At 44.1% G+C, this 27,226-nt stretch overlaps 1 protein-coding gene across 3 annotated transcripts in view; it reads right to left on the reverse strand.

The window, feature by feature from the left end:
* EPG5 (ectopic P-granules 5 autophagy tethering factor) overlaps window positions 1-27,226 on the reverse strand; it is an 86,258-nt gene that overhangs the window by 35,875 nt on the left and 23,157 nt on the right. For all 3 annotated transcript variants that reach the window (XM_077816635.1, XM_077816636.1, XM_077816637.1), the window contains 16 exons: window positions 26,567-26,722; window positions 25,920-26,077; window positions 24,160-24,314; window positions 23,365-23,505; window positions 22,864-23,028; window positions 21,793-21,915; window positions 19,853-20,112; window positions 17,491-17,631; window positions 15,450-15,594; window positions 14,409-14,606; window positions 11,808-11,918; window positions 10,018-10,137; window positions 8,517-8,683; window positions 8,069-8,296; window positions 5,619-5,742; window positions 4,408-4,552 (listed from right to left, as the gene is read on the reverse strand). In XM_077816635.1, the coding sequence (XP_077672761.1) occupies window positions 4,408-4,552; window positions 5,619-5,742; window positions 8,069-8,296; window positions 8,517-8,683; window positions 10,018-10,137; window positions 11,808-11,918; window positions 14,409-14,606; window positions 15,450-15,594; window positions 17,491-17,631; window positions 19,853-20,112; window positions 21,793-21,915; window positions 22,864-23,028; window positions 23,365-23,505; window positions 24,160-24,314; window positions 25,920-26,077; window positions 26,567-26,722 (2,537 nt within the window). The remainder of the gene's footprint in view (window positions 1-4,407; window positions 4,553-5,618; window positions 5,743-8,068; window positions 8,297-8,516; window positions 8,684-10,017; window positions 10,138-11,807; window positions 11,919-14,408; window positions 14,607-15,449; window positions 15,595-17,490; window positions 17,632-19,852; window positions 20,113-21,792; window positions 21,916-22,863; window positions 23,029-23,364; window positions 23,506-24,159; window positions 24,315-25,919; window positions 26,078-26,566; window positions 26,723-27,226) is intronic.

Here is a 27,226-nt window from a genome sequence, read left to right on the forward strand (position 1 = left end):
TTTAGGGCTTTTCTATGATGCTCATCACTACAGTATAGGAGTGTTTGACAAACATTAATGTCTTTATTGTGACAGCACTGAGATGAGGGGGTATTTTTATCCCCATTTTACAAAAAGGGAACTGAGGTAGAGAGATTAAGATCAAAAGTATCCACTAATTTTGCATGCCCAATTTGAGATACCCGTGATCTGATTTTTCAGAGTACTTATCAATATATAGCACTTGACACTTTCAGAGCACAGCTCCCTTTGGCTTCAGGTTCAGCTCAGATTGCTCAGCACTTGTGCAAATCAGACCCCAGGGTCTCAAGTAAGACACCCAAAAAACAAAGACACACAATTATTGGCTATCTGCAAGAAGTCTGATTTAAGTGACCTGACTAGCATCACACAGGAGCTCTTGGCAGAGGCAGGGATAGAATCCAGCTATCCAGGGAAGACATTCAACCACCTTTACCATGAGCCCATTGTGATAGACGCGAGACCTACTTTGGGAGTAGGGACACTTCAAAGACTAGTATACTAACGTGTCGTGCACATAGAACCATAGACTTACACTGGGGAATTACAGACCAGTCAACTTAACGTCAGTACCCGGAAAGATAAAGAAGCAAATAATTAAGCAAATTGCGAACACCTAGAAGATAATAAGGTGATAAGTAACCATCAGAATGGATTTTCAAGAACAAATCATGTCAAACCAACCTAACAGCTTTCTTTAATAGGGTAACAAGCCTTGTGGATGGGAGGAAACAGTAGATGTGGTATATCTTGACTTTAGTAAGGCTTTTGATACTGTCTCACATGACCATCTCATAAACAAGCTATGGAAATACAACCTAGATGGAGCTCCTATAAGGTGGGTGCATAACTGGCTGGAAAACCATTCCCAGAGAGTAATCATCAGTAGTTCACAGTCAAGCTGGAAGGGCATATCAAGTGGGGTCCTGCAGGGATCAGTTCTCGGTCCAGTTCCGTTCAATATCTTCATTAAATCATTTAGATAACGGCATAGAGAGTACACTTGCAGAGTTTGTAGATGATACCAAGCTGGGAACGGTTACAATTGCTTTGGAGGATAGGATTAAAATTCAAAATGATCTGGACAAATTGGAGAAATGGTCTGAAGTAAATAGGATGAAATTCAGTAAAGACAAATGCAAAGTACTCCACTTAGAAAGGAACAATCAGTTGCACACATACAAAATGGGAAATGACTGCCTAAGACGGAGTACTGAAGAAAGGGTCTGGGGGTCATGGTGGAGCACAAGCTAAATATGAGTCAATAGTGTAGCACTGTTGCAAAACAAAAACAAAAAAATACAACCCCATCATTCTGGGATATATTAGCAGGAGTGTTGTAAGCAACATGCGAGAAGTAATTCTTCCACTCTACTCCACGCTGATTAGGCCTCACCTGTCCACTTCTGGTTACCACTTTTCAGGAAAGATGTGGACAAACTAGAAAGTCCAGAAAAGAGCACAAAAATTATTAAAGGTCTAGAAAAACATGACCTAGGATGGACTGAAAGAATTGGGTTTGTTTAGTCTGGAGGAGAGAAGACTGAGAGGGGACATGATAACAGTTTTCAAGTACATACAAGGTTGTGGCAAGGAGGAGGGAGAAAAATTGTTCTCCTTAACCTCTGAGGATAGCACAAGAAGCAATGGGCTGAAAATGCAGTTTAGGTAGGACATTAGGAAAAACTTCCTAACTGTCAGGGTGGTTAATAAATTGCCTAGGGAGGTTGTGGAATCTCTATCATTGGAGATTTTTAAGAGCAAGTTAGACATACACCTGCCAGGGATGGTCTAGAAGATAATACTTAGTCCTGCCGCAAGTACAGGGGACTGGACTAGATAGTCTCTTGAGGTCCCTTCCAGTCCTACAATTCTATATGCCAGACACCATAGGCAAATGGGGTATCCAGACTATCGTATCTATAAATGTCATACATATCTGCGTGAGCTAGACAGCGTATTCTATGTCCATGGGGGAAGGTACAGCGCTTTCTCCAGGAACTAAAAATCAGTGGGGGGAGAAGGGAGTAACAATTACAAAAGGTAAACAACTGCTGCAGAGAAGTCTCACCCCCGGAGGGACTCCATAAACTGGTTCAAAAGGCCCAGCAGAAACATCTTTTGGTATAGGGGGCATTCTGAATTGACTCAGGGACCTTCTTTTGATACTTAAATGGACATGAGACTATAAACAAGAGGGCAAAACCCTGCTGAAGAATGTAGGGCACTTAATAGGCTCTCCGTGCAGATGATGGGTTGATACTTGGTAAGCCTAGCATGTACATAGACTGTTTATTGTTTTGTGACATGTTTTCTCTATAATGCTTTTGTTCTACACATACCGTGGTTTGTGAAAGCTGGCCAGCCCCTACTAACAATGTCGTAGCTCCTAGGAGAGAGCACGATGGCAGGCACTGGACTAGGGTCAGACCTACTGAGATAAGCCCAGTGAATTGCAAGGGGACTGCAAACCTAAATCCCAGGTCTGGAGGGAAAGGGATGCAAGTCACCACCAATAGAGAAGTGACGGCTACAGGCCCGAGACCTAAGGGGGCACCTTTGAACAGACAACAGAGGAGGAAGAGGTGCAGTCAACTCAGGAACTGTGACAATCATCCCATTTCTTCCTACAATCCCGTTTTATTCACTATACATCTTCCAACTTCTGCAACAAAAAAGGGTCCTACAGCCTCCTTCACTACACAACCCTGATTCATTCCCAGAGAAGGTCCATCATGTGCGCTGAATGAGACAGGGGTCCTGTGGGTAATAAACAGCATATGAGTATGTAATTAGGATTGTATCATAAGGCATATGCACAAGTGGACCAAGTTAAGGTTGTACAGACAGCCTTAATTCTGATATCTCCTAACATTTAGGTGCTTGATTTTGCAACCTTAATATTTTCTTTTACCATAGTTTGTGTGTCTAATTTCTACGTTTTTTAAAAAAATCCATCATCAAGCATCAGCCTTGCCCACACCCCAACTCCCAGTTTCCCTTCCCTCCCGCCCTCCACGTCCAGTTTCAAGTGTTTCCCCCCCTTGTCCCAATACACTCCCCTCTTCTGCTTTTTTCCCCTCTGCAGTCCAATCAGAGAGCTTCCTCCTCCAGGCTGCTTGGCTCCACCAGGGGAAGCAGTGAAAGCACAGGGAAGGGAGGCTCCCTGCTCTCAGATGCGATGTGGTGCCCAGCCCCAGCCCACAGCAGCCCAGAACTACTACACTGCGGGGAAAGTCCAACTTCATCCCTTCAGACCCAGGCTGGAGCATGGTCGGTCACAGAATCTTCAGGGAATTTAGCGGCAAAGCTCTAGCAAAAAACTCTACTGAGCATGTGCAAACTGCAATTTTTCAAAAGTTTATAATTTGGCCAAATTTCGGAGGATTTTCATGGGGACAGCAAAAGGCACATCCCTGATTCAAAGGCCACCCCCTCCCAAATTTCAAATCCCTGCTCCAAAGCATGGGGGTACTTCAGCTTCTCTAAGGAAAGATCACCAGAATTTTTTAACACAATTTACTTTTCAATAGCCTTGTTCTGAGAAGCACCTGAAAATATTTTGGCTGAAATTTTCCCAAACCAGTTCAGCCAGATGCAGACATCAAATGTTAAACCCAAATGGTTAAAGTTTGGCAAAGTTATACACAGAGTCTTATAATGGCACATTTCGGGCAACCTTAATATTAGGCAGTGCTAGCAACCTCACCTCTAATATTTTGAGCACTTATAGTTAAGGAAACACAGAAATTCATGAATTTTGCAAAATGATAAAGAGAAAAAGGCACATCGCAACACTGACAGGGTCTCCCCAAGTTACCCAATAAAAGTGATGCACACTAGATGGAACCACATTCAAACTGTTTGTGAACATGTGAGGTCATAATCTTGGAATTAATACTTGCCTTGAGATATTTCTTAGATAATTCTTGCCTTTAGATATACTTCTGCAAAGCCACATGGAGCCAAGATTTTCAAGAGTCAGGAGCCTAACGTTAGGCCCCAGATCCAAAATTAGGCATTTAAGTAAGTGGCCTAAAAGTGCTCAACATCCATGTAACTTTCAACTGAAGTCAACAGGAGCTGCTGGGTGGCTCAGGACTTTTGAATAATCAGGCTACTTATTTAGGTGCCTAAATGAGGATTTAGTAGTCCCCTAATTTCTGAAAATCTTGGCCATTAACTGCATTACAAAAATGTTATCCTATTGCAAGCCAAAATTACTTCAATTAAGAATATATGAACTGCATTAACCCACTAGTTATGATAAACACCACTGTGTTCCCAAAGCAGCCTAATGCTAAAATGAGCTTTTTTCCACAACAGTCCTAAACGTACACTCGTTGCTTCTGCAATAGCTTGAACAATGTTGTGTTTGTGGCTTACCTGACAAAGGGTTAGTGAAATCTGTCTGCACTGATGAAGTGCTAGGGGTTGCATGGGATTCAAATTTGACTTGAAGCCAAAGATGTAGAGCTTCCTGAAATTCATGCTGTATGCGTTCAATATTGACATATTCCATCCACAAATCCTGTGGTATGAGAGAAGGCTCAAATTATTATAGGGAACTTTGCACAGCTGACAAAGTACAATATACAGTGCACCCATCTCCACGTACAGTACCAGGGAGACAGTACAATCATGGAGTAGAAACCAGGCCCAATATTTTAAAGAAAATCTTTCCCAGAAAAACTGAGCTCCCAAAAGAGAAAAATTGAAGATAAGCAGCAGCTAGAGATAAACCCATCTACACACACACAGAGCACTGACAGGCACTCATGACCATCATGGAAGGAATCTAACAGATAGTCTCCGGGAGGAACTTCTATAAATGAGTTCCCCGAGCCTAAAGGGCTCCATTCCAGGCCCAGTTCAAACTGAACCCCAAGACAGTAGGGGCAAGCACAACTCAAACAACTGCTTGCAAGAAATGGAGAGGAAGCTGCAGCTCCTTAAATATCAAGGGCATAAGTTATTGAAATCAGGTAAAAAAAGGGCTGTATTTCCTAGAGTTTACCCATACTCAAAATGAGTGGGGGAAAACACACAGCTCCAGCCACAAGGAGTAACTTTCAAGGGTTCACCTAATGAAAGAGGCCTCAACTAATAGTGCCATGCAAGGTTTGACATGCACAGTATATACAGTGAACAGAATAATGTAAGCTTCCCTCTGGCTCATTTTTGCTTGATCAGGAAATAATACATAACATTTCAGTGAGAGCAGGTCTGAGCCTCAACTGTTTTTTATTTGCTATCTAAAATCCAGTTCTGGACTGTTCCCACAGCCATCTGAAAAAGCACAAGTACGTGCAGAATAAGAGCTATGTTCTTATTGTAGCATGCAAGAACTCTGGGCATGAGCTCTGGCTCACATATGGAGGGAGGCTGTTTGGGTCAGCATACAGGAGTCTAAGAAAAAGCCCACTCGTGCTGGAGAGCCACAGCTTGCAGAATGGACAGTGCTGCAGACTATCAGGGCACAGGGTGCTCCACAATTTACGAAGTTACTAAGTGTCTCTGTTAACCAGTGAGCTGAATTTTGGATCACAAATCAACCCAGCCCTGCACTGTCAGTGATACTGAAGTCCCTGTTTCACCTGCTGGTTTTGCATGATCTTAGCAAGTCTGTACACATCATATTGCTTCGGTAAAGACGGAATGTATGCATCGCCTTTCTGAAAGCTCTCTTCCTCCAGCCACAGAACAAACACATTAAAAAGCCTAAAAGAGAAAAATGAGGGGAGAGAGGAGGAGAAAAAAAAAGTTAGACGTTTACAGAGTGTGTGTTTTCTTCCTTAATGGCACATGAACACATACACACACACACACACACACACAGTGTGTATTCACAGCAGCTCGTGATGATCACCATTCTGATCAACACTAATAACTGAAATGGGAACCTCTGGAGCTAAAAAGAATGAGGCTTTTCAACTTGAGCTAAAGAACCAGGCTCAGTAACTGGGAGATGTAATAGACTAATATCCTTTACACATTTAACATAAAGGGGGACATGTAACACACACTGACTGGTGGGTTACACCAGAGCCCAGCTCAATGGCCTTGTTACTCTCCAGTGTGGAACATGGCATGTCAGCCTAGACTGAAGTATGGGACAGCAGGAAGAAAGAGCTTTGGAGAGTTAATTTTCAAGGATTAGAGGGGTCCCTGAAGTGGGACGGGGATGCGGGGGGAAAGGCAGGGTAGAAATTAACTGAAGGGTGTAACCCTGTGCCACTGTATCGAGGACGCATCGGTCCGATATTATAGACACCCATGCAGGGAGGAAGGAAGAAAGAAAGGCTGTTGGCAAACAGAGGGCAGGAAGGATCTGGGGAATAGTCCAGTAGGTCTATCCTGTCCTGCTGCTAGGGAACCTTGCTCCAAACCTGAGCGAGAGCCCGAGCGGTCACCCCCCTGCGACCAGGACCGGGTTGATTGGTGGCTCTGTCCCGACCAGTACCGGTCACCCCTCCCAGAGTTATATCTGGCTGACCTCAACAAGCGTCTGGATCGGGGTTTGGCAACCAGCAGCGCTCAGCGGATCTGCGACAGCCCCAAGCTAGCGATCTAAGCCTCATGCTTAACGTGTAGTACCGGGATGTGGAGCAGGACCGGGAACCAGAGCGGGCCTGGTGTCGCGAAGATGAAGCCACACACGGTGAAGCTGCCCTGGAGGATCAGCTACGGACCGGAAAATGGTACTGTTGGTCCCTCGACCTGTCCCTGGAGCGGTACTGGTGCCGCAGAGATTTTGGGTGCCAACTCCAAAACTCCTGCCAGGAGGTGCGTGCCTCCAGAGGTCTGCGTCCGGCTACCTGTGAGCCACACCTCGAGCCTCTCTGCCCTTGTCCGAGGTCCAGAGACCAGATGGGGCTGCAAAGCTTCTGCCTATCGCAAGCAGAAGCACGCCGGATGCGAGAGGGCGACCGTTGGCAGGATGTCCCCCGCGATGGGGAGCACTGCCAGAAAGGTGGAGACTATGGTGGTGCCAACGTGGGTTTACCCCAGGACCAGGACCCTGCAGGGGCCAGTGTGGGCGGCACTGGGAGGGACATATTTCTTGTGCTGCTTGCAGGGCCTCTGGTGCGGACGGCACCCGGAGCTGACTAGGACCTCCACTGCTATCTGGAGTATCCGGCGTGGAGCAGGCTGGGCTACACTGCTCGACCTGAGTTGGGGCCCGGGATCCCGAAGGGGTTGAAGAGGCACCCGAAACAGGGCCTTGGTCCACCCCAGACTTGTCCTTTCCCTTACGGGAAGCTGGAGACCTTCCACGCCTTGTCTTCCTGAGCTTCTTGGCTGGAGTCACGGAAGGAGACCAGTGCCGGCTCAGACAGTATCGGCGGAGCGCTGCGCAATGAGGTCATGGTGCTCGGTGCCGAATCGGCTTTGGGGTAAGGGCGGACTCCATCAGGAGAGCCTTCAAGTGAATGTCACACTCCTTCTTCAACCTGGCCTTGAAGGACTTGTAGATTCTGCACTTATCACTAATGTGACCTTTACCCAAGAACCGTAAACAACTATTCTGTGGATCGCTAATGGGCTTGGCCTTTTACAGTGATTGTGGGGTTTAAAGCCTGGGGACTGGGGCATGCCCCATCCCGAAGCGAAGTCCCTTTAGGGACCTACTAAGCCTCTAACTTAACAAATAGGTTGAACTAAACTAGAGGGAAACTATATACAATAAAATTTGCAGGAGGCAAATAAGTTCGAACGAACGAAAGCAACAGCTCTAGCTGAAGCAGCACCAGTTCCATGCACCATCACTGGAGGCAAGAAGGAACTGAGGGTGTAGGGGGCCGGAGGTGCCCTATATGCCACGGCATATGCATGCCACTCCAGGGAGCGCCAGAGCTGGTCCCCTATGGATACTGCTGAGGGAAAAACTTCCAGCACCAGTGCATGTGGCAAGCACACACACCTAAGTTGAATGGACACGAGCAATCACTCGAAGAAGAATGTGTCTCGTACATACTAGATAATAGTAGGATCTCAGTAACTGCCATAGCGAAATTAGCTGTGAAACAGGACTGGCTTTCTTTACCTGACAAGTTCTTTATGCAGTTCTGGTGAAGTCAGGTAATCTGGTGAGCAGTTCCCCCTTTGTGACAAGCCTTCACTGCCATCTGCAGCACTCTCCACTCTAAGCGCTTTACTAGCTGCATGATGGAAGTCTGCCACCTCCGTCAAGCGCTGCTTCATTGAACTTAATAGGTTAACATGAGCTGGACTCTGGAAAAATCTTCTTCCGATACAGCCATCTACAGGTAACCTTCAAAACAAAAGTCTCGTTGTTAATGCCAAATCAACATCTCTGCCTCATAAACTGGTTTTTGCTTCACGGAGACGGCTAACACTAAATACTGCTCTGAACTGAGCTCTTGGCACCATGGAAAAGGGGTTGTACAAGGCACTTAGTAATCTCATTTATACTGTAAACACAAACACCGGCCACTAATTATATTAGAACCTTTAACAAATAACAAACTTACCCATACTGCGGCCCAGGTCGGTGAAGGTAAAGGAGGAAAAATTTTTGCCAGATGAGGGGCAGAAGGGGGTGATCTGCAGGGGTAACAAGGGCCTGATGAGCCCAACGGTAGATCATTAGTCTTTGGAGAGAAGGTACAATAGGCAGCTTCAGCTGGGCCTGGGCTTTCTGCAAAAGAAGTGGAGAACTCTTTTCAACAAGTGTTCCAGGAGGCCCATTTCCATTGCAGTTCCCTACAATAGACTTTGTTCTACTTTATTCCTACATCTTTAATTTTGATTAACAGAGCAAGGATGGTTTGGGAACTGTGAATAAACTACGGCTATTAGATAGCAATAACCCATGAAACAGTCGTGCTTCTGCAGTAATGTTAAGGCCAAGGTGCCCAACTCTCAGTTATAGGCGCAATCCGGTCCACTTGATTTGCTGTTGGAGGGCCAAATTATACCTTCGATCTTCATGCAAACGTACTGCTGGCACCAGCAGAAGGACTGCTGCGGACCAAAGGCCACATCAGGGGCATAGAATTTAATTCAGATTGTAAGTTGTCCTTCTCCACAGAACAAGTTTGACATTTCCGTATGGGGGCTTACATCCCCTTGCCATCCTGTAGACAACAGCGGACCATATATATTTTGTGAGGCCCAAGAACCCAATAGGGTACTAATGAATGTAATAAGTGCTGAGCACTTTTAATAGTGTTTTGCAAATGTAGGGACAACTAGTGTAGTGGAGCAGTACAGAATGGAAAGCTAACTTTTTCACTAAAGAGAAATTGCATCAGCTTTTCCAAAGATAGAGGAGATGAAGGCAAAGCAAAATGATACAGGCGCGTCCACCAAACCCTGAACCCTTCCAACATAAGACCACCTGTACTGGTTTCATATTAGCAATAAGCTATTTTATTATCCAGTTCAATATTTATGACCAATGGTTTAAGGCTCACTCAGTAAACACAATTTCACAACAAAATTATTGTGTACATTTACACTGCAAAAGTTGAAGGAAGGATGGTCCAGTGGTTAGGGCACTAGTCTGGAACTCCAGAGACATGAGTTCCTGACTCCAGAGACATTCACTGACTCAGCTTGGGCAAATCACTTAATTGCTTTATGCCTCAGTTTCCCCATTTATACCAGGAGGATAATAGCACTGCCCTATCCTCACAGCACCTTTGTGAGATAAATACACTGAAGACTGAGAGGTGTTCAGATGCCATAGTAAATATGCTATGTAAGTATTTTATATACAGATGGAAGATTTACTATAAAAAGACATTAAAATAATAACGTATTAAAAATCAGGCCTTTGGCATGCTGGTTTTAAAATGTTAAACGAAAAAAAAAGAATGGAAAATCCTTTAGAGCATTTTTTTTTTCCTCTGTAAACCAAGCAAATAAGGTCTTACAGAGATACACTGGTGTCCGTGCAAGCAAAATTGCCAGGAATGGCTCAAGAGAAGACTCAATTTTCTATGTATGAAGGGGTAACTGTTCTCTTGCCTTCAGAGCCTGATCAGGAGTTAAAGCGTTGATGATCAATTCACCCTCCACGACTCTGCGAAGTTGGGAATCTTCTTCAAATATGGACTCCATATTCAGAACCATCCATGAAAACCAAACCTGTAAGATACAGTGTACAGAAAATCTTGACTACAGAAGAAATCCTTCTGTTTTCTAAGTATTTTTAATAGATCCTTACTATGAAGTTCTGAAAGCATCATCACATGGAGCCAGGAAGTTTTATGAACAGATACCCTATTCCCCATGTATATGCAACCAAACCTTCTGTCATAAACATAAAGGGAAGGGTAAACCCCTTGGAAATCCCTCCTGGCCAGGGGAAAGCTCCTCTCACCTGTAAAGGGTTAAGAAGCTAAAGGTAACCTCGCTGGCACCTGACCAAAATGACCAATGAGGAGACAAGATACTTTCAAAAGCTGGGAGGAGGGAGACAAACAAAGGGTCTGGGTCTGTCTATATGCTGATTTCTGCCGGGGATAGACCAGGAATGGAGTCTTAGAACTTTTAGTAAGTAATCTAGCTAGGTATGTGTTAGATTATGATTTCTTTAAATGGCTGAGAAAAGGATTGTGCTGAATAGAATAACTATTTCTGTCTGTGTATCTTTTTTGTAACTTAAGGTTTTGCCTAGAGGGGTTCTCTATGTTTTTTAATCTAATTACCCTGTAAGATATCTACCATCCTGATTTTACAGGGGGGGATTTCTTCATTTCTATTTACTTCTATTTTTATTAAAAGTCTTCTTGTAAGAAACTGAATGCTTTTTCATTGTTCTCAGATCCAAGGGTTTGGGTCTGTGGTCACCTATGCAAATTGGTGAGGCTTTTTATCCAACATTTCCCAGGAAAGGGGGGGTGCAAGTGTTGGGAGGATTATTCATTGTTCTTAAGATCCAAGGGTCTGGGTCTGTAGTCACCTAGGCAAATTGGTGAGGCTTTTTACCAAACCTTGTCCAGGAAGTGGGGTGCAAGGTTTTGGGAAGTATTTTGGGGGGAAGGACGCGTCCAAACAGCTCTTCCCCAGTAACCAGTATTAGTTTGGTGGTGGTAGCGGCCAATCCAAGGACAACAGGTGGAATATTTTGTACCTTGGGGAAGTTTTGACCTAAGCTGGTAAAGATAAGCTTAGGAGGTTTTTTCATGCAGGTTCCCACATCTGTACCCTAGAGTTCAGAGTGGGGGAGGAACCTTGACACCTTCAATTTCACTGCTGACCTATTAGAACTAGAAGGATCTTAGTTGACAAAGGGGTGAGATCCGTAACTACCATTATCCATTCAGAGAATTCCAGATAAAATAACCAACCCACATATTTTATCGTCAGAACTCCTCTCCCACACAACACATGCAACAAGTCTCCACTTAGGGACTTGTGACATGTTGTAAACAGAGAGGAGGGTGATCAGTTTTTAGAACATTTGTCAGACATGGCAGCCCAGTCTCTCACACTGAAGCCTACAAGGGATTATCTGGGGAAGGTACACATTATGCATGTACTGACAGTCACATTAAATGAGTTCTTGGATATAGATTTAGGATTTAAATTGCCAACTCCCTCATGCCAAAAAATGTCAGTGCCAAAGGCCTGTGACATCTCCAGTCTGATAAGCCTGCAGTGCCCTCTCAGACTAAATTAGAATTTTATTTCATCCCAAGAGACCTTTTGCAATAAGAAAAAAAAAAAAAAAAGGAATGGCAAGAGTAGAAGACGACAGTTCAAACAGGTGTCATGGGAAAAACAGAGCACTTTAGAGTAATGTAACTGCCCACCTGTGTGGAATTCGCACTGCCCTCGATGAAGGAAGGGGTCACATTTCCTGCCACAATCCAGCTGACCAGGGAAGAGAGCAGACCTTTGTCACAGTGATAACCTAAGGCATTCTGTATGGAAAGTTTGCATAAAAGAAAGAATGAATGTGAGAGAGTGATGGTGAATTTACTTAGCAACGGAACTGTCTCTGTGCCTTTTTTCCGGCCTGCCCCTTATGCGTGTAACCAATTCCCAATCCTGCTTCACAAAGCCATCACTGAAAAGCCAGCTAAAAACCTCATTTCTTCCAGGAGGTCCACAGGGGGCCAAATAACAATTAATATAATTAAACCATCCTAGCTTGGAAAATCCAAAAGCAAGACCAATGCGTTCTGTCTTGCGTCTTTTAGGGCTGGGCCTGTATAGTTTTGTACCATGTAAAGCACTGAGAACACTATAAACACAATATTAGTAAATCAGGAACCATAATTTAAAGATACAGTTAAACTCCCTTTACCCAAAACTCCATACTTCAAAATTCCCTATTTGTCTTAATGCCAGCGATGCCCCCACCCCAATTCACTCAGTACCACAGTACCACCCAATTAGTCAAACCAATTTACTCAATTGCTACCGGTTTCAGAGTAGCAGCCATGTTAGTCTGTATTCATAAAAAGAAAAGGAGTACTTGTGGCACCTTAGAGACTAACCAATTTATTTGAGCATAAGCTTTCATGAGCTACAGCTCACTTCATCGGATGCATTCAGTGGAAAATACAGTGGGGAGATTTATATAAATAGAGAACATGAAACAACGGGTTTTACCATACACACTGTAACGAGAGTGATCACTTAAGGTATCCCCGATATTAACAGTATCCCCGATAATGTCACGGCAAACCTGGTGGTTGAACTTTGTGACTTTGTCCTCACCCATAATTATTTCACATTTGGGGACAATGTATACCTTCAAATCAGCAGCACTGCTATGGGTGCCCGTATGTCCCCACAGTATGCCAACATTTTTATGGCTGATTTAGAACTATGCTTCCTCAGCTCTCACCCCCTAATGCCCCTACTCTACTTGCGCTACATTGATGACATCTTCATCATCTGGACCCATGGAAATGAAGCCTTTGAGGAATTCCACCATGATTTCAACAATTTCCATCACACCATCAAACCTCAGCCTGGACCAGTCCACACAAGAGATCCACTTCCTGGACACTACGGTGCTAATAAGTGATGGTCACATAAACACCACCCTATACCGGAAACCTACTGACCGCTATTCCTATCTACATGCCTCCAGCTTTCATCCAGACCACACCACACGATCCATTGTCTACAGCCAAGCTCTACGATACAACCGCATTTGCTCCAACCCCTCAGACAGAGAGAAACACCTACAAGATCTCTACAAGCATTCTTACAACTACAATACCCACCTGCTGAACTGAAGAAACAGATTGACAGAGCCAGAAGAGTACTCAGAAGTCACTTACTACAGGACAGGCCCAACAAAGAAAATAACAGAACGCCACTAGCCATCACCTTCAGCCCCCAACTAAAACCTCTCCAACGCATCATCAAGGATCTACAACCTATCCTGAAGGACGACCCATCACTCTCACAGATCTTGGGAGACAGACCAGTCCTTGCTTACAGACAGCCCCCCAACCTGAAGCAAATACTCACCAGCAACCACACACCACACAACAGAACCACTAACCCAGGAACCTATCCTTGCAACAAAGCCCATTGCCAACTGTGTCCACATATCTATTCAGGGGACACCATCATAGGGCCTAATCACATCAGCCACACTATCAGAGGCTCATTCACCTGCACATCTACCAATGTGATATATGCCATCCTGTGCCAGCAATGCCCCTCTGCCATGTACATTGGCCAAACTGGACAGTCTCTACATAAAAGAATCAATGGACACAAATCAGACGTCAAGAATTATAACATTTAAAAACCAGTCGGAGAACATTTCAACCTCTTTGGTCACTCGATTACAGACCTAAGAGCGGCAATTCTTCAACAAAAAAACTTCAAAAACAGACTCCAACAAGAGACTGCTGAATTGGAATTAATTTGCAAACTGGATACAATTAACTTAGGCTTGAATAAAGACTGGGAGTGGAGGGGTCATTACACAAAGTAAAACTATTTCTCCATGTGTATTCCATCCCCCACCATTCCTCAGACATTCTTGTCAACTGCTGGAAACGGCCCACCTTGATTATCACTACAAAAGGTGTTTTCCCCCGCTCTCCTGCTGGTAATAGCTCACCTTACGTGATCACTCTCGTTACAGTGTGTATGGTAACACCCATTGTTTCATGTTCTCTATGTATATAAATCTCCCCACTGTATTTTCCACTGAATGCATCCGATGAAGTGAGCTGTAGCTCACGGAAGCTTATGCTCAAATAAATTTGTTAGTCTCTAAGGTGCCAGAAGTCCTCCTTTGCAATTGTTACCGACATCCCTGTTACTTTTCAGATAAATGGGCTCAAGCTACATATAGAACACAGATTTATTTGGAACTGATAATCCCAGACCTAAACCTTTAGAACTTTTCTACAGCTGCACTAATTCATCTGTTTTACCTTATGCTGTTGGTAGAGCAGTTTTTGCACACAGTCCTCTTGACTATACTGAAAAGCTGCTTTGCACAGATGATCCAGCAGGTAGACCGTTGCTCTCTCTCTGTGCCACAGCTGTTGAGCAGTGAGAACTTGCACCCAGAACTCCAGCACCGCAGCTGGCCACACTCCATCAGGCTGACGGCTCATAAAAATGTGGGTCTGCCAAGTTAAAGGGTGGAATTAACAAACAGCACCCAGCCTGAATTACTAAAGCACAAAACGGTACTGAACAATTGTCCAATTTCCATTGGTTGGTTTCTGTGACAGCATCAAGGGCTCTAATGATATCCGTCTCTTTTCAGAAGGACACGGATGACGTCACTGTAAACGGTTTGCTATTTTTGTTCTTTATCCCTGACCACAGAAATTCTCAGGATAAAGAGATGTTGAAGCGGGGGTCCCTGGAGCTTACGAACACTGCTGGAGAGGAGACCATTTCTAAGGCTTCTAACTCTGCAGCAGAAGAAACAGCCACTGAGGCCATACATTTGAAACCCTGCAGGCTCCCAGCCTGGCAATGCCTTCCCTGTAGCTTTCACTCTGCTCTCCCTGCAAGGCAGAACTTGCAATCTCAGCGTGGGTATCAGTTTATCATCTTTTCTAACCCTAGTATTTTTTCCATTTAACTCCATTGGGGTCTAGACTTCATGAGCAGATAGGGCTACAGGTACTTTGGCAGACCAGTGACAATTCTTTCTATACCAGTACCATCTTCCAAAGCACAAACCCGCAACCAGAAAGGAAAACTTACAAACCCTAACAGCAGCCAGACAGGCCTCTTAATCCCTGCTGTACCCAACCCTAATGTGTGCAAATTACGCTTCATATCACATTCTAAGCAACACTGGTGAGAATTCTCTCTTTTTAACAATCAAGAGCTGCAACGCTAAGTAAAAAAAACAAAACAAAAAATCGTCAGCACGAGAGCTCTGCAGAGTGAAATCCTAATCCATCACCCTCCAGCCATTAGATGTACAGTTTATTCATGCTTCGTTTTCTGACCTGGATCATGCTGTTGAGAAGCTTAACATTTTCTCCATCGCTTGCTCCTGTCAAGTGCTGCGCCACTTTGTGTGTAACCTGCTGAGTCATGCCTTGTGGAACTCCACTATCCAGGCGAAGGAACAGCTGGGTGTAAGATAAAAACCTAGAGACCGTAATAATCACAAATGAAATTCGTTCGATTCTAAGATTTCTCCTACATCATACATAAAGGGCTGGGTTGGTTTGTTCTGAGGAATTTAAGTGTCATAATACCGAAGGTAACAATGATTAGACTTAAACCCAAACCATTATAAAGAAGTCCACATTTTTAAAAATCAGCACATGAACATCTGAACTACCATCTTGAGTTTATACCATAATTTTCATCTCAACCCTTCCTAAACGCCCCACTGCTGAAATACAGCAGCACCAGGAGCAAAAGGCACGAGCCACTATACAGAACTTGTAAGGAAGGAAAATTCCGACCAAAGACATCCTACTCTAAAGATCTCATCATGCTTTTTCATAAATATTAGCAAAGAGAAGATAGGACACAGGCTTTTACCGCCTCATCTGACACACCAACATGTTGTAAACTGCATGGGACCCAATTTATCACCCTTACTGCATCAGAAATGCACAGAGCTCACATATGAGCTACCTCAGTCTAATTCAGACAGTTCAGATGCCACAGCCCCTCAAATTGTATAATCTCAGATCAATGCAATTTCTTTTTCAAAGATGTTTGGATTGCTGACTCTAGATCAACACTGAAACATTTGGTAGAAATAGTGTTTTTTCAAGAGAAAGCTGAATTATGAAAGGGAAGTTGACTGGTGTGGGAAGAGACGGAAAGAATTCCAGGAACAGGGACCAACATGGAACAAGGCATGAAGATGTGTGTGTGACAAAGCTAGGCCAGTGATATTTAGGAGGGTGAGTTCCATCAGTTTGTGTATACAGGTCTCAGATGAGATCTTAAAAAAACTGAGGTCCAGCCTGCTCTTCAGGGATCACGGTACTACTTGTGATAGATTTGCCCAATTGTCATTAGCCAAAATTCCCCATTACCTGGTGTTGCACAGTGTGCCAGTGGACTGCCACTCTCTACATCAGCAGTTCTATATGCAGAGTTTGTAATACACCCTGCAATGCTATATAAGCACAGGAGTGCCTGACACTTGCAGACTTCTGCAAGAGGAAACGGGAAGAACAGGAGAAAAACTCAAATCAAGAAAGCGTAGTATGGCATCACAACCAGGAAAGGCAGTGGGGCAGAGGAGGAACAGCCTGTTAAGAAAACCTGACCTTGCTCCTCAGACAGCTCGGGTGGTATCAGTGCACATTAGTCTTGAAGAACATCTGGAGAGATGTCTGACAAGAACTGACATAGATCAGCATTCAGGAGAAAGGCACATGGCACACTGATGGAAGGAGCTGTTTATATTTCAGGATTTCTCTGCAGAAGTTACCCTGCAGAGGAAAGCACTCTCAGAAGTACCTGCTGCTTTGAAAGAGACTGAAAACTACCCTTGCCTGCCCCAGGGGGCTCTAAGTACCGACCAGTCAGTCCCAGAACAGACCATGTTTCAGCATGACAGCAATGAGGACTTGGGAGGAGGTTAATTCTGGATAGAAAATTATGCAGCCTGGCCTAGTAACATAGCAATTAGTCATGACAGGGTGTTGTGTTAACAGGCCTTTGAGCCACGCCCTATGGAGACTCTGACTGGAACTTTAACATGCTTAGCAGTAACGGAATTAACAGCTTGACACTCAGAGTGTTGCCTGCTCCTCTACCTAGCCCATCCACTGACAGAACATGTCAGGCTGTCCAGAGACTGGAGAACTGTGCTACAAGCTACAGCACTGGTCTCAGCACCATGCCTGCACACATAGTGATAGCCCATGTGGTGGGTGTTTCCATCACAGCTGTGCCACTGATCACAATCGTAAAAAAACAACTTGGCAAATATGCCGGTTACATTTCTAGTCAATTGTTGCCACACACTAATAACGCTCTCCCTTGGTACTACAGTTAAATAAAAATCATGCTTACTGTTCGTTCTTCAGAAGGTAATACTGGCAGGGATAGAACAAGGGTAAAACTTTATCCAGTACATGGACTACTGTTCTCAGGTACCTAGACTGCACCAGTATGCCCAGCAGAGGGATCCCTTCAGCACAGAACTTTTCAATGCTGCAAAGAGAGAAACAAAAAAAAGTGACCAACAAATACTAAATAGCGTCAGTCTTTGTGACTTTATCCAAGCAGATTAAAGTTTTTCCACCTCGTTCCCCCCAAAGGAGGAGGAATTTAAGGGTGGTGAAACTTCCTGGTTTGTCAGCCCTAGAGAATTAAGGCTTCTAATCATGATAGGTATTTGCTGCCTATGGAGATGGGGACCCATTCAATAGCTGGCAATGCGTTTCACTACAGGAGATGCTAGGTGAGGAGCTATATGGGATTCCTGCTCTTATCTTGCAGCAGCCTCAGACACTGCAGGGAAAAGGGAGCCTGCATCTCATTCAGTGCAGTTCCTGGTATCCAGAGTTAGCAGTACAAACACGCAGCCCTGGGGCAATGTCAAACATAGCGAGGATAACATTTCTATGCCCAGATCTTCCATGCCAGGAAGACATAACATGAATATTAAACACTTCCACTTTCATAGCTCTTTACTTTTTCAGTTTGCTTAAACATTAATCGGCCTTCAACATTCCTGTGATATAAGATCAGTATTAGCCCCCATTTTTCATATGGGGAGCCAGAGCAAAAGATTTTCTCAAAGCTACAGTAGGAGTCAATATCATAGCACAGATCAGAAGTTCCTCGCTTCTCATCCTATGCTCAGATCACACCACCCACTTTCTCAAGCTAGAACTGCTCTTTAAAAACATGGAATCAAACTGCTCTGATCATACATGCAAGAGAGGAAGAACATAAGAACAGTCATACTGGGTCAGACCAAAGGTCCATCTAGTCCAGTATTCTGTCTTCCGACAGTGGCCAATGCCAGCTGCTTCAGAGGGAATGAACAGAACAGGTAATCATCAAGTGATCCATCCCCTGTTGCCCATTCCCAGCTTTTGGCAAACTGAGGCTAGGGACACCATCCCTGCCCATCCTGGCTAATAGCCATTGATGGACCTATCCTCCATGAATTTATCTAGTTCTTTTTTGAACCCTGTTATAGTCTTGGCCTTCACAACACCCTTTGGCAAGGAGTTCCACAGGTTGACTGTGCATTGTATGAAAAAATACTTTTGTTTGTTTTAAACCTGCTGCCTATTAATTTCATTTGGTGACCCCTAGTTCTTATGTTATGAGGCGTAAATAACACTTCTTTATTTACTCTCTCCACATCAGTTATAATTTCATAAACCTCTATCATATCCCCCCTTAGTCATCTCTTTTCCAAGCTGAAAAGTCCCAGTCTTACTAATCTCCCCTCATATGGAAGCTGTTCCATACCCCTAATAATGTGTGTTGCCCTTTTCTGAACTTTTTCCAATTCCAATATATAATTTTGAGACGGAGCGAGCAGATCTGCACGCAGTATTCAAGATGTGGGCATATCACGGATTTACAGAGGGGCAATATGATATTTTCTGTCTTATTATCTATCCCTTTCCTAACGATTCCCAACATTCTGTTAGCCTTTTTGACTGCCGCTGCACATTGACTGGATGTTTTCAGAAGAACACTAAGACAATTTCTCCTCACAAATTAAATCAACATTGTATGGAGAAAGCAAAATGTCTGAAACTTGGAAAAAGAGTGAAAATATTGAGGCAGGACAAGAGTAGCATCACTGTACAGTTTTGAACTAATCAAGGGAGAACCCCATAGAGAGCCTAACCACAAAGTGGCTGAGACTATGCCAGGAAGGACTGTTTTGAAACACGTTTAATACTAGGTTAGGATGCTCATTAACATATTGATTGAAGTAACAAGGGTCTTACCAATTTCTAGTATACAACACAGACAGGGATGTTCTTCAATTTTCTGAACATCCTATTGCAACACTGTTAGAACATTGCTGCAGACTAATATGGGAGGGAATACAAGACAGCACTTTTTGGTTAGCAGGGTTAAGAAAGAATCCTTGTCTGCAACGGGTAGAGACATTACGCCAGCGATTTTTGTTTTAACACTGTCATCACTTCGTCCTGTTTCAACCATAATGTGAAGAGAGCCTAAGGTATAACTGAGGAAATAAATACATCAGCATGTTACTGGAAAGCATTCTCTTGAGGCGGCCAGAGAAAAGGGTTTTCTGTTCCCCTCAGCAAAACACTGAGACCATTTGAAGATGAACAAGAAGAATTTATTAGCCCTCCCAATCCATTACCATTAGGATGGATCAGCCCACTGAAGTTACCCACTCATCACAAGCACCAGTAAAAGGCACACTTACCTATGACCCAGTGTAGTCATTGCCAATGCGAGGTAACAGCCAATAGGGATGCCTGATTTGACGGCCTTCAGCAGTGGATGAAGCATGACTGATTCTGTCATGTCGAGCACAGTGCTGAAAGCAGGAACTGCAGGCCAACACTGCTGCACACCATGGTCATTTCTGTGCAGCTTTAACCTCAAAATCAAGCCCCACGCCCACTGATTAAAGGAGGTCTCGGGTGTCTCTCCATAACGAACAACACTAGCCAAGTAGGAGACCTATAACAAAGAAGTAACATGACCAGAGAGGAAGGATGATCCAGGGGTTAGGGCATTAGACTAGGACTAGAGACTATGATTCAATTCCCTGTTCGCCACAGATCCCTGTGTGACACTGGGCCTCAGTTCCCCATCTGTAAAATGGGATTAATAGCACTGTCCCACCCGACAGGGATGTTGTGAGGATAAATACATTGACGATTGTGAGGCATTCAGATACAACGTAATGAAGGCCCTATTATAGGCAAGGCTGGTAACCCCACCTATTATTAAGCTCATCCCAAACTATCCATTATAAAGATCCTGTTTTAGTTGCTTATAAATGCCAAACTTTCAGTGCTTGCGTTGAAATTTCCCATAACAGGCATCTGTCTCAGGCTGAACGTTTTGGGGAAATTTCAGCCAAAACAATTCAGCTGTTCCAAGAACAAAGCTAGGTCAAAAAAAATGCTGGCAAACTTTTCTTTGAGAAGCTCTGTACGCCCAGGCTTTAGAGGAGAGACTTGAAATTTGGCACAGGGGTGCTCTATCAGGGATGTGCCTTTTGCTGCCCTATGAAAATCCACCCAACTTTGGTCAAACTATAAGCCTTTAGGGTGGGGGGGGAAATCAGTTTGCATATGCTCAGTAGAGACTAGCTAAAGCACAGCAGCTAAAAACTCTGGAGATTCCATCCACAGTGAGCATGCTCCAACTCACGGCTATGGAGGACTCAGCAGGACTTTCCCTGCAATTGCAGCAGTGGGCTGATGTGGACCAGGCCAGACTTGACACTGGAACTGAGAGCCTGTCTTTTTTGTGCCCTTCTCTGCTGGTCCCAGACAGTGTGGAAGAGGAAGCTGTTTGATTCGAATGCAAAGGGGATGGGAAGTACATTGAGGCAAGGCACCTGGATAGGAAGGACACAAGCATGACTGGGACTGGTGGCTGGCGGGGGTGAGGGAAAGGAGTAGGACTAAGAGATAGGATCGTGGGGAGATGGATTGGCTGGGCAAGGAGACAGAGAGCCAGATGGGACAGGACAGAGCTAGGGGGATAGATACTTTTGACTTTAATCTCTCTGTACCTCAGTTCCCCATCTGTAAAATGTGGATAATACTACCCTCCCAACTGGGGTGCTAGAAAATTAATTTAATGTTTGTGAAGTATGCAGATGCTACAGAGATGAGCACCAAGGAAAACCCCATGAGGAAATTAATAATTTTGTATTCACAGCAGGGTCTGAATAGGTATCAGGGCCAACCACTGAACCAGGAGAAGAAAACATAATACTCAACAGCTTGCTCATTAATTGAGCATCATCCACTCTGTGCACTGAATCGGAAGTGGTCCTGTGCAAATTACATGGGATCACATAATTAAAGACTGTATCATCATGCATACGCATAAGGGGGAATGAATCAAAATTTCACAGATAAAAGTTAGGAAATGCAAGAATTAAGGTTGAGAGCTTGACTTTGCTATCTTTATATTGTTCTTTTAACACACACACACACACACACACACACAGAAACAAATACCTTAGCTCGAGCATCATAACTATCCTTTCAGTCATGAAATGCCCAATACAACGGCATGAGTGTTTGGGTTTTTTAGAATTAAGCTTGAGGTTCCCATCCTACACTTCCTTCTTCTACCACCATCAAAAATTCAGAGAGGGAGGGAGAGAGGGAGAAGTACCTGTTTCATGCTTTCAGAAAGCAGCCCGCCATACGGTTTTTGAGGGAGGTATTTCTGGTATGCTTCTAGGACCATTAATGCAACTTCAGCATGGACAGCTGGATCGAGGTGAAGAGTAGTATCCTGTTAAAGTTTGTTTTCTTTATTAAAGAAGACCTTTAAAATTGTATCATCATTCTCAGTGTAATGTACCCTCACCAGGCTTCTGGTTACATCACCAAGGAACAGATGTCAATATAAATAGAAAAGGGAAGAACATAACTGGTGCATTAGATTAGCCAAATGCTTGGTCAGCAAGAGGAATCTTGCACCGTACACTGAAGGATAATGAACTCAGGCTCAGAGACTTCTAGACACAGAGCTCTACAGCTGAGGACCTGTCTATTGAGAATGACCTTCCTAGAGACCCCAAGAGTTTATTGATTTGTTTTTGACTTTTCTGACCCCATCCAAAAAATACCATATAAAAACATTTCAAAAGCTAAAGTTTCTGTACGATATTTCAAACCACAACTCCAAAGATTAGTTTCCAATTTGAAGGACTTTTCCACAACCACCAAAGGACTCCAACCAACCATATCATAACATATGAAAGACTTCACACTTAAATTAGCTCAGTTTCCAGACACACACACCCCCCTCTCCTATAAATCCACCGGCCTCCTTAAATGCAGGAAAGGAAAAGGTGATCTATGCCATGCACCTGAAAATGTGGGTACTGGCTGGCCCAGGAGAGAAGCACATTTCAGAGTCAACAGGTCCTCAGAAAAGACACTGCCAGTTGCCTCCTCTGGTTTATAATGAGGGAGCTCTAGCTCAAATGCCTCTACCAGTCACAACCGTGACAGTATGGCAGGGGAACAGAATTGGTTCCTCCAGTAGCATCTTCCAAAACCATTGGGATACCAGCATTCTTGCACCTTCAAATGCATACAAAGCAACCCATCACATCCCAATAGAATGTGTTAGTGCTGTTAACTGATCTCCAACATTTGTGATTAGTTACAATGCTAGCTGAACAGTTTTTCTCAGGTCTGACTGAGTGTCAAGCTTTCAATTTTTAATACATACATGCTCACCAAATCCCCAGTTTAGCCCTTCCAGGATAATGCAGGCTAGTTTATTCTCCACCATGTTCAGATTGTAATTCAATAGCCAGCCACGGATCAGCGCTATCTCCGAGGAAGAGGGCTTCCAAAGATACAATGGCAGCTCTTTAAACAAGTATAAGGAAACCTGTAGGGGGGGAGTACACATATTACAAATCAATGGTTAAAGAGATTGGTTTCTTTAGTGCTGACAATGTGCTCAGAACTGTACAACACCCTGGAAAAGGACTGACTGTTACCCAACACCGATCCCAACATCCTCCTTCCCCCATTCTATTTACTCCCATCTGAACACACTGAGCATATTTGCTCACAGCCACAGCACAACCAACGTCTATTTGCACCCCCTAACAAAGCACTGTGTGCCAAAATTTCAAGTTATTCATCCTTAACACACTAGGTCATAACATCCACTTTAAGCTCTTAACAGTGGCTGTTTTAAAGGACACAGATCAGCTCTTACCATGCCGACTTTTTCAATGGTGTCTCTAACTCGATCCAGGAGTACAGAAATGACCCCTATATGGACACCCGTGATAGCTCCCAAGAGTTCTCTGCCAACCTTTGAAAATGTCTCTCTTGTGGAAATGCTGACATAAGATACCTGAGAAGGTGAGAACAAAGAAGGGGTGAGGGCACAGGACCAAAAAACCACCACACACTATGATTGGGTTCATTGGCAGTGTAGTGGAGAATACAATAAAATAATATGTATTTTCTTCTGCTGATCCTGGACAGTGGTGTTTACAAACTGCAAACTCCAGTCTAAGTTCTTAACTGTTTATCCTGACACAGCATGAAAAGTTATTGGACCGGACTGCCTAGACTGCATGGACTCCATCAGTCACAGAAAATTAAAATGGAGCACACATGGGGAGCAATAAAATTGGAGAGTCAGAGCTCCAGGTCAGTCAGTTCTGATGCATTGCAGGCCACCTCCAACAGGGAAAGGGAACAAGACAAGGAAAGGAAAAGATTTCCCATATCCTGACTTTGTTCATTTCAGCCTGTTCTCCAGAAGTGATATTCCTATGTAGCAATGACAAACGAGGCATCCAGGATACTTTATTTCAGTCCTAGAGTATTAAACGATCAAACCAGGAGAAGAGAACAGTTTGATAGGGTTATAAATTAAAGCCCTAATCCTAAGGGATGCTGAATGCCTTGAACTTTCCATTTAACTTAACAATGGAAGACTGCTCAGTGCCCCACAGTAGTGCTCAGCACCTCACAGAATTGACCCCGTGGCATTGCCCACCTCGTATATCTCCAGTACGACGACTCTGATGAAGTCCTCATCCACATCAGCCCGCTTGGCTTGTGCCATCTGAGCAAACGTGGTGAGCAGACAAATTTCTTCCGAGCAGTTCATGGATGTAAGATACTTCTCAAAATTTTCAATGTGTTCTGGGTCTGCAAATCACATGGAGGGAACACAGGTCAATATAGGTGAAATGGTTAATTGCCTCCTGTAACAAAACATATATTTTACCTGTAGTCTTAATACCAGGAACAGAAACAGAGACATACTAATTGCTAGGATGGATTGAACCCAGTGGCCCACATAGTGCAGTATCCGGTCTCCAAAAGTGGCCAGTCCCAGCCCTTTTAGATAAAGTGCAAGAAACCCAGCAGCAGGCAGTTATGGAATACCCTGCCCACCTGAAAGATTCCTTCCAAACCCCAATAGTTATAGGTTGGTTTATGTCCTGAAGCATGAAGATTTATATTCCTTCCAAAACTCCTAGGGTGGGGGAGGGGGGTGTTAATTGCTATTACTCTAACTCTGGATGCTCATTAGTCATAAAAATGGTTGGGTTTTTAAAGAATTTATTAACCTGTTGGCTTCAATGATATCTTGTGGCAATGATTTCCACAAATGAACTACAAATTGTGTGAAAAGACCTGTGATGGGGTGAACTAGGTCTGGAGGCCCTCTGCTGGAGGCCTCGTAACCCGGCCTCACCCCAGAAAAAAGCAGAACAGAAGTCCTCCAGACAGCCAATCAGAGAGGCTGCTGGAGCAGCTAATCAGGGGCCAAAAGGGCCATATAAAAGGAAACAGCACAGGCAGAGCACTCAGTTACCGGCTGGAGCCTGAAGAGGGAAAACCGGGTTCCTGGCTGCCTGGAAAAGCAGCAGGACCGCAGACAGCTGACCGCAGGCAGGATTGAGCCCAGGGAAGGCTCCCAATAACTGGGTGCCTGGCTGGCTTGAAGAGCAGCAGGACCATGGACAGGTCAGTGCAGGCAGGATTGAGCCCAGGAAACTGAACCCAGAACCTAGGTGATGGTACTGTGATGGGTGCTGCTGATCTTGTTGAACACTGACCCCGGGCAGGGGCTCTCAAGAGGTGAGTCCCGATGCTGTTACAAGACCTTTTCCTTTTATCAGTTTTAAACAGTTTATATAATCAGTCAAGGCAAGATCAGAACTGGGGACAGCCAAGCAGGTAGGTTTTAAGTAAGTTCAGGGATTTTGCTCATCCCATATACCATAATTTTAGACAGCAGTTAAGCTAGTGAAGTCATTCTGCACTAACTGAAAACTAAAGTGAGCACTGGAACACTGAACCCCAAGACCAACTGATGTCCAAGAATTCTGTTACAAAGCCTTGGTGAAGCTCTGCTTCTCCCAGACGTAGTACAACAAAAGTTGTTGTGCCATGTACTGGATTAAAGAGAACACTACACAACCGCTGAGTGTTTGAACTGAAGATTTCAACCTTGTTTTTAGAAAACTGTGTGAATGCAGTTAACTTTGAGGTAACACAGAAGGGTGCCATCCCATTATAAGAACTGAAAGAAAGGGGCCGCCCATCCAGAAAGGGGCTGCCCGTGAGAGGTGGGCGCCACCCTGTTCAAAACTGAGTGATTGCAGTCACCAATCAGAAGGGGCAACATCCTTGTTCTTTGGAATTCACAAGCCTAGGCACTGGAAGAAGGGCCGTGTTTAGCTACGGATCCAGAACAGAATTCAAAACACTGCCCTGCAGGTTCCGCTAGCAAAGGAATTCTACCTCCGAGTTTGTGCTTGCAGTCGGCAGGCTGCACGGTGGAGCAGATATTTTCCAGGTGTTCATTTTCTGCACAATGCATGATGAAGAAGAGCTTCCAAAGCATGCGACTCGATAACGTTCCATAAGGCATCTCAGACATGAACAGCCAGACGCCCAGCCTGTTGGATTTTAAGCCAAGTAGAAATAATTTGCACAATAATAAGCCTCAGTACCTGAAAAGAAGTTACAGGTCCAGACCCTCTGCTGAGGAGCCCACACCTCATTTGGGGAAGAGGAGTACAAGAGTGGGCTTTCTGTTCCCTTGATCTTGATCCCACTTTGTGCTGGGCAAGTCCCCACAGCATAAAAGTTACAGAAGCCTGAAATTTGAATTCTAACCTCTCCCCTTTTTGGTAACCATCTACATGGATCTTAAAGGATCTTGTATGTTACAGTCTAGTCTGAATCCACAGAAAATACTGAAACACTATTAAAATATTAAGTCACAATCAGATCAAAGCTGTCCATGCAGATTCTGGATTCTGCAGCCTGGGCAGTTCGGATGCAGGGTTTTATTTTGTCCCGCCTGTAGACACAACTTTCACCCTCTTATTGTTTTTAATAGCATTTGGGTGTGAGTTTTTATATCCTTCAGTGGGATTTCCTACCTTTTTGCCTTCAGCACATGTAGAACAGCCCGAAGAAACAGTTCATCAAATTCTACTTGCAGTTTCTCTACAGAATAGGGGTGCGCTATTGATCCATATTCTTTATTGCAGCTAACATACTGGGCCCAGTGGTCGCTCACATAACAAACTGTCATCCTATGCAACGGGGGTTAAGGGAAAGGAGGATAAAAAGATCAGAGAGTACATCATCAGTGTCCAGAAACAGCAACTCTGATCACAAGCAAGAGCCAAAAACTCAATCTTCTGTCCTCAAGTTTCAGAGAGTCTGGCACCTATACCCTCAGAGTTTTCCATCTGTGGAGAACTTTACAGAGTCATAATTCCTATGTTATCTTTCCTAGGTCTTACAGATAAATAAGTTGACATTTTACTAGACTAAATTGGTTAGGACACATAAGCTTGTGTGTCAAATACATCCCTTCCTTAGGGATTGGCAGTATACACAAAAAAGTCCACACATCTAATAATCAATAAAGCACCATTAATGTGCTCAGCACCAAACAAGTATGAAGGAAGCCATAACCTTTGTCCTAAAGAGAGTATTCTCACATTCATACCCTCACATACATTTATGCCTACACACACTAACATTGCTAGATTTATTGCTGCCCCTATTAAACCCCTGTTAAACTCCAAGAT

This window comes from Eretmochelys imbricata, chromosome 5, assembly GCF_965152235.1.
Source record: "Eretmochelys imbricata isolate rEreImb1 chromosome 5, rEreImb1.hap1, whole genome shotgun sequence".
In the NCBI taxonomy this organism is placed as follows: Eukaryota; Metazoa; Chordata; order Testudines; family Cheloniidae; genus Eretmochelys; species Eretmochelys imbricata.